At 46.6% G+C, this 6729-nt stretch overlaps 1 protein-coding gene across 1 annotated transcript; it reads left to right on the top strand.

The window, feature by feature from the left end:
• Positions 1 to 201: 201 nt before the first annotated feature.
• LOC123506631 lies at positions 202 to 1113 on the top strand. The gene has a single exon (XM_045258880.1). It carries the CDS (start codon positions 202 to 204, stop codon positions 1111 to 1113), a length of 912 nt encoding a protein of 303 aa, XP_045114815.1.
• Positions 1114 to 6729: the final 5616 nt, after the last annotated feature.

The raw sequence follows: 6729 nt of genomic DNA, 5'->3' as shown, positions 1-6729 counted from the left end.
TGACAAGGCGCGCAGTGTTTTCGCTGTGTGGGCGCCTCACTGGTCATCTACCTGTGTGTGGCTGGCTAAGAGTAGCGGCTTCCTACTTAAAAAGAACAGCCTTCTTGGGATGAAGAGAATACTGATTCGAAGATACATATGATGCTCACCGAGACCTTACAGCGTGTGAAGCGTTCGGATCCAGCTTGAGGTCGCTGGGATATGGATGGCGACGAAGCTACCGTGTGGGTGGACGCCAGCTCTCTAGCGATTGGGACAGCGCTTGAAGTGAATGGTAATATCATCGAGGATGCCTGTTGGCTTCGGCAGAATGATTGCTCACACATCAATCTCGCCGAGTTAGATGCCGTACTTCGCGGAATTAATCTTGCTGTCGCCTGGAAGATGAAAAAACTGGCATTGATGACTGACTCCAGAATAGTGTACCACTGGATGATGGATGCACTGTCGGGCAGATCGCGACTCAAAACCAAAGCAGCGAGTGAGATGCTTATTCGTCGACGCCTGGAGACAATAAGGACTGTTATTTCTGAGTATCAGCTTCAGGTTGAAGTAAAATTTGTCTCCTCTGCTGAAAACAAGGCTGACGTGCTAACGAGAGTGCCAAAGAAGTGGCTATCATCAAACGACAACCAGCCTTTCTGTGCAGCGGCAGTGGTTGTTCCTGAGTTTAAAATTGCGCGTATTCACCAGACCAGTGGGCATTCAGTAGTCAAGCGTTCTCTCTACTTTTGCAGGAGGAAGTTTTCAGAGACAACAAGACGTCAAATGCAAGAAGTGGTGCGTAAATGTGAGGCCTGTCAATCTATTGACCCTGCTCCCGTATATTGGAAGAAGGATGTCCTGGGAGTCACTGAGTCTTGGAAACGAGTCAGTATGGATGTCTGTCATGTTGAGGATCAGCACTATCTCACCCTCATAGACTGTGGCCCGTCAAGATACGCGATTTGGAGAAGACTCAGAAGGCAGGACGCTGCCGCTGTTACTGAGGTGCTGGAGTCGGTATTTTATGAGCGCGGCGCCCCAAAGGAACTCTTAACGGACAATGCCACCAGTTTCCGTAGCGCTTCCTTCAACGAATTCGCCAGGCGCTGGGGGATAAGTGTCATATAACGCTGTGCACACGTCCCTTCCGGTAACGGCATATCTGAACGCTGTCATCGCTCGGTAAAAACTATAGCAGCACGGAAACCCTGCACTATCCCTGAAGCAGTTTACCGCTACAATGTGATGCCTCGTGATGACAACCCTTCCTCAGCTCCAGCAAATGGTATCTTCAGGTATGAGGTGAGACTGCTGGGTTTGGATACTGTAAGCGACTGTGAAGAGGGAGACAACGTGCAGCATCGCTTCATACTTGGTGACAGAGTTTGGGTTCGTCATCCTAGCCGAAGATGCAACGCGCGCAGCTCCGTTGGCACAGTAACAAAGATTCTATCTCCCCAGAAAGTCGAGGCAGACGGGCTGCCACGCCATGTACGGGACCTGCGGTGGGCCACACGACCACCACAGTGTGAAGAGGCATCGGCTGGGGACGGGACTACTAGCGAGGATGAAGATATTCTGCTTATACGCCTACCCGCCGCTAGAGACGACTTTACTGAAGCTGAGGGTCATGACGAGAGTGAGGAGGATGGTCCAGGACGCCCCCTGCCGCGCAGAGGATCGCGAGAACGTCGTCCAGTGCGGCCTTTTCAATATAGTGATCTGCTTTAGGATCAGGAATGAAAGTTGTATAGATTGTTATTTGCGTAAGGAGGCTTCGTTAGTTTGCTGTTAATTCGCTCCTGTATAACTGTTATATGGTTGTTATCCCGCACGTTAAGAATAAATGAGGTATGATGGTTTGCTGGGTGATGGTATATACTGTTATTAGTGACGTGTCAGAAGTACAGTCGAGGGCACCACTGGGAGGGGAACTCAGTGGGGCAAAGTCACCGTTGAGAGATAGTCGTGTCAGCGGAGCTGTACCCGTTTTGGACCAACATTGCTGTTAACCTGGACTTCCGCCTTTTATTGACCCAACATCAACTCTACACATTGGTATCGCATAGCAGTGGTAGAGCAGGAAACCAGGTAGAAAGGCGTGTTCACCGGTAGCACTTATCTCTATTTTTTGCACATAGGCAGGTGTGTAATAAGTGTTATCCAAGTGTTGGGATCATCATATGTTCATACGAACCCTCAATCCCCTCACTTCGCGGATCACTTTTCTCGCTAGTTAGAATCGGCCATTTTAACTAGTCTCTCAGACTAATCCGCCTCCTTATCAATAACAAGTCTCAGTACAATTCGCTCCTCACTCTCAAGTCTCGTAACTAGAGTAATCCGGATCCCTCTTAATGCCGTAACTCTAGTTTACCCTCATTAGTGATTGTACTCATAAGTGTTTACTTAAGTATAATCTAGGTAATTTCAAGGTTGCCTTTATTATCACTCTGCCAAGTTCCTCACTTAAGTAATTCGCTTATCATTTTTTTTTGTTGTGGTTTAACATCTATTTAATATGGCTTCCGCTCAGTTTAACGTTGAAGATTTTGTGCTGACCCTTCTCTGGAACAACTTAAAGATGCTAATATAAAGAAGGTCCAATGGAAAGCCATCGCTAAACATTTTGATGTTCCCATCACGTCTCAGATGACTAAAGAGGTCATTAAGAATGTAGTTGTTGAACATCTAGTGCAAGAAGGTCAGTTGCTAGGAAATGCCATAGAAGAGTTAACTCCCATGTCAGCCTCTACGAGGACTGTAATACACAGTCCCCAGGAAGAACAGGATAAGAGTAGGATAAGTCAGTGGGAAATTGAGAAGCTTAGACTAGAATACCGGCTGCAGGAAAAACAAATGCAACTACAGGCAGAAAAAGAAGAGAGAGAACTACGGGAATAAAAGAAGAGAGAATTTCATTTACAACTTAGAAGGCAGGAGAAAGAGTTAGAAATTCAGGAGTTAGCCCTACGAAATGACGCTAAGTTTAGAGGGGAAGAAATAGATATAAAGAAAAAGTTAGCAAGCTTTAATCCCGCTACAGCTGCTCCGCTAGTTCCCCCTTTTGATGAATTTGATATTGACGGGTCATTTCGCGCTTTTGAGAGCATTGCTAATAGGAATAAATGGCCCAAGGATTATTGGGTGTCTCTCCTTGTCCCTAAGCTAGTAGGAAAAGCTTATAGGGTATACAATGGCCTTTATGATGAGGTAGAATATGAAGAGATCAAAAGTAACATTCTAAACGCTTACTCTATCACTTGTGACGGATACAGACAACAGTTCCGAAAATATGTGAAACCAGAGTCTCACACCTATATTTGAATTTAAGAAATGGTTAGCCGCCCTAAACATTACCACCTTTTCGGAGTTGCTCAATCTAATGGTCCTGGAAGAATGGAAGAATAAGTTACCCTTTAATATTCTGAGGCATGTGGAAGAGTGATCTTATGTCTGCCGCTAAAGTGGCTGATGCGTTTGCTTTGTTGATGGGATCCCTGGGTAGTAGAGGTCGTGGTTCACTATCTAATGTTAGGTCCTCCTTTGGGGAAGGTTTTGGGAGCGCGGGTGGTAAGCCGACCGGATTCTCGCCAAATGCATATAATTCCCCCTGGTGTACATACTGTAAGAAGCCAGGTCACACGATCCAGAAATGTAGACACCCAAATTGCAAGGCCTCTCAACGTCAACTTTCTTTTGTGGCCCCTAAACCTAACACATTTGAGAACAAGAAACCAGTGGCCCTAGCTAACCCTGTCAACTCTCCTCTAGAACTTTATGACTCGTACACGTATCAAGGTAAAGTGTCCCTGACTGATGGTAAAGACAAGGCAATAAATGTCAAGGTTCTGCGTGATACAGGTGCTGCCCAATCCATCTTAAGGGAAGATGTCATTCCTAACATCAAACAGGCTTTCACTGGAGAGAAGGTGATCCTTACAGGTCTCGAATCGCAGCTCTCCTATCCCTTGGCTAAAATTAGCTTACAGTGCCCTTTCATTTCAGGAGAGGTTGTGGTAGCCATTGAACCTGGTGAACTGCCAGTACCGGGGGTACATCCCGTACTGGGTAACGATCTTGCGGGTAACTTGGCTCTTCCAAACTAAATTGTTCTTGATTCTCCCTTAACAGAAACTCCCACTAAGACCCTGGACGAAACATCCCCTCACTTCTTCCCAGTGTGTGCAGTCACTAGACACCTGGTCAGGAACACATCAAGTTGTCATCCCCTTGTCTGTAAGACCAGCCATTATAGAACTAGCTCATAATGGATTGTCAGGTCATCTAGGCATCCAAAAAACCTACAAGAAGGCTCTTCAACATTTTTTCGGGCCATATGTCAAATTGTGGGTAAGCCTAACGAACGCCTTGTGCCAGCTCCTCTGACGCCTATTCCAGTTCAGACGGAGCCCTTCGAAAAGATCATTCTAGACTGCGTAGGGCCCTTACCCAAAACCAAACGAGGGAATCAGTATTTGTTAACCCTCATGGATCTCACTACCAGGTACCCTGAAGCATTCCCTCTTAAGAATATCACATCAAAGACCATTGTAAAACATCTAATACATTTTTTCACCTCGGTAGGAATTCCAAAACAAATTCAGTCTGACAAGGGTAGCAATTTCACTAGCATTTTTTCCAACAGATAGTGAATGAGCTAAACATCGACCATGTAACCTCCTCGGCTTACCACCCCAATCCCAAGGCTGTCTGGAGCGGTTTCACCAAACATTAAAATCCATGATGAAGAAGTATTGCTTGGAGCATCAAGGAGACTGGGATGAAAGTATCTCTTTCCTTCTCTTCGCTTTAAGAGAATCTCCTCAAGATTCTTTAGGTTACTCCCTTTGAATTACTCTATGGTAGACAGATCAGGGGCCTCTCAAAATATTAAAGGATCAATGGTTTACTCAAAATACTCCTTCAAGCCCCAGTGTGTCTGACTACATCAGTAACCTTAAGAATAAAATCAGTGAAGTCAGATCTTTTGCTAAATCAAACTTCCTCAAATCTCAAACTAAAATGCAACAGAATTCTCTTCCCAAATCTGTCATGAGAAGTTTCAAACCAGGAGACAAGGTTTTACTTTTTCTCCCCACTCCAGGCAATGCTCTTCACAGTAAGTTCATGGGACCTTATGTTGTGGCTCAAAACTAAGTCCATTAAATTATGTGGTCCACACTCCTGACCGTCGTAAGGATTCCCAACTAGTTCATATTAATCTAATGAAACCTTACCACTCCAGAGAACCAGAGGACGACTTGTCTCGCACTGTACCTGTATGTCTGGTAGGGAAGGAGTCTGGTCCTGTGCCCCCCGAGGAAGAGTCCGACATCGAATTCCTCTTCTCGTCACCTAAAGGACGCCCCTCAAACAGCCAAATCATGTCCAACCTTGATGAGGTGTTTCTTTCCTTAACACCTTCACAACAGTCTGATCTTAAAAGTTATTGCTAGACTTTTCAGAAATCACAGGTGACCTTCCAGGACTTTGTAATACTATCCAACATGACATAACATTAATATCTAATGACATCAAGCCTATAAGACAACCAGCCTATCGCATTTCACCCATTAAAAGAGACTTGATGAAAAAGAGGTAGACTATCTGCTCTGTCATCACCTTGCAGAACCTAGTATATCCCCTGGGCTTCTCCCTGCCTGTTAACATCTAAGCCAGATGGTAGTAGTCGATTTTGCACCGACTACAGGAAATTAAATAAAGTGACGGTGCCAGACTCCTACCCATTGCCCTTGATAGAGGACCTTATAGATAGTATAGGAGTAGCCAAATTTGTAACCACTATAGACTTACTTAAAGGTTACTACCAGATTCCCTCTCGGACGAGGCCCGAATAATATCCGCCTTCATCACCCCCTTCGGACTATACCAATACACAGTGATGCCCTTCGGCTTGTCTAATGCTCCCGCCACCTTCCAGAGGGCTATAAATTACATCACCCAGGACTTGGAGGGAACATCTGCATATCTGGACGACCTGGTGGTGACTTCGGACGACTGGGTGACACATCTGACCCGTCTTCGGAGGCTGATGGGTCGGTTGCAGGAAGCCGGGCTTACAATCAACCTGGCCAAGTCCACCTTCGGGAAGTCTACGGTGGTCTACCTGGGACATGTGGTGGGGAACGGCAAGGTTCGCCCCAAGAGAGCTAACGTGGAGGCCATCCTTGGCTTCCTGTCCCTACCACCAGGAAAGCTCTCATGAGGTTCTTGGGGATGGCTGGTTTCTACAGACGCTTCTGTAGAACTTCTCCACCCTGGCCGCCCCTGACGGACCTTATCAGCACTTCCGTCCCCTTCCACTGGACCCCGACCTGTGACCAAGCCTTCCAACACCTCAAGGCGTTCTCTCCTCGGAACCAGTGGTCTGGACGCCGGATCACTCCCGCCCCTTCCATCTACAAGTGGACGCGAGTGGAGTTGGAGTGGGTGCTGTCCTACTACAAACGGACCCCACAAGCGGCATCCTCCATCCCATCGCCTATCACTCCGCCAAGCTGAAGAAACATCAACTCAACTACTCCACCATCGAGAAGGAGGCTCTGGCACTCGTCCTGGCGCTCCAACGTTTTGAGTGCTACCTTCATCCTGGTCCTCAAACTACGAAGGTCTTCACCGATCACAATCCTCTGGCCTTCCTTCACGCCATGAAGAACCGAAACCAACGCATTCTTAGGTGGGCTTTGTTAACTCAACCCTTCAACTTGGAAGTCCACCATA

This window comes from Portunus trituberculatus, chromosome 20, assembly GCF_017591435.1.
Source record: "Portunus trituberculatus isolate SZX2019 chromosome 20, ASM1759143v1, whole genome shotgun sequence".
Classification (NCBI taxonomy): Eukaryota; Metazoa; Arthropoda; class Malacostraca; order Decapoda; family Portunidae; genus Portunus; species Portunus trituberculatus.
The sequence above is the reverse complement of the archived record's forward strand: the minus strand, read 5'-3'. Positions and strand labels throughout refer to the sequence as shown.

Bases quoted from the DNA above. Each gene is read 5' to 3' on its own strand.
- LOC123506631 (XM_045258880.1), top strand. From the start codon at position 202: ATGGATGGCGACGAAGCTACCGTGTGGGTGGACGCCAGCTCTCTAGCG.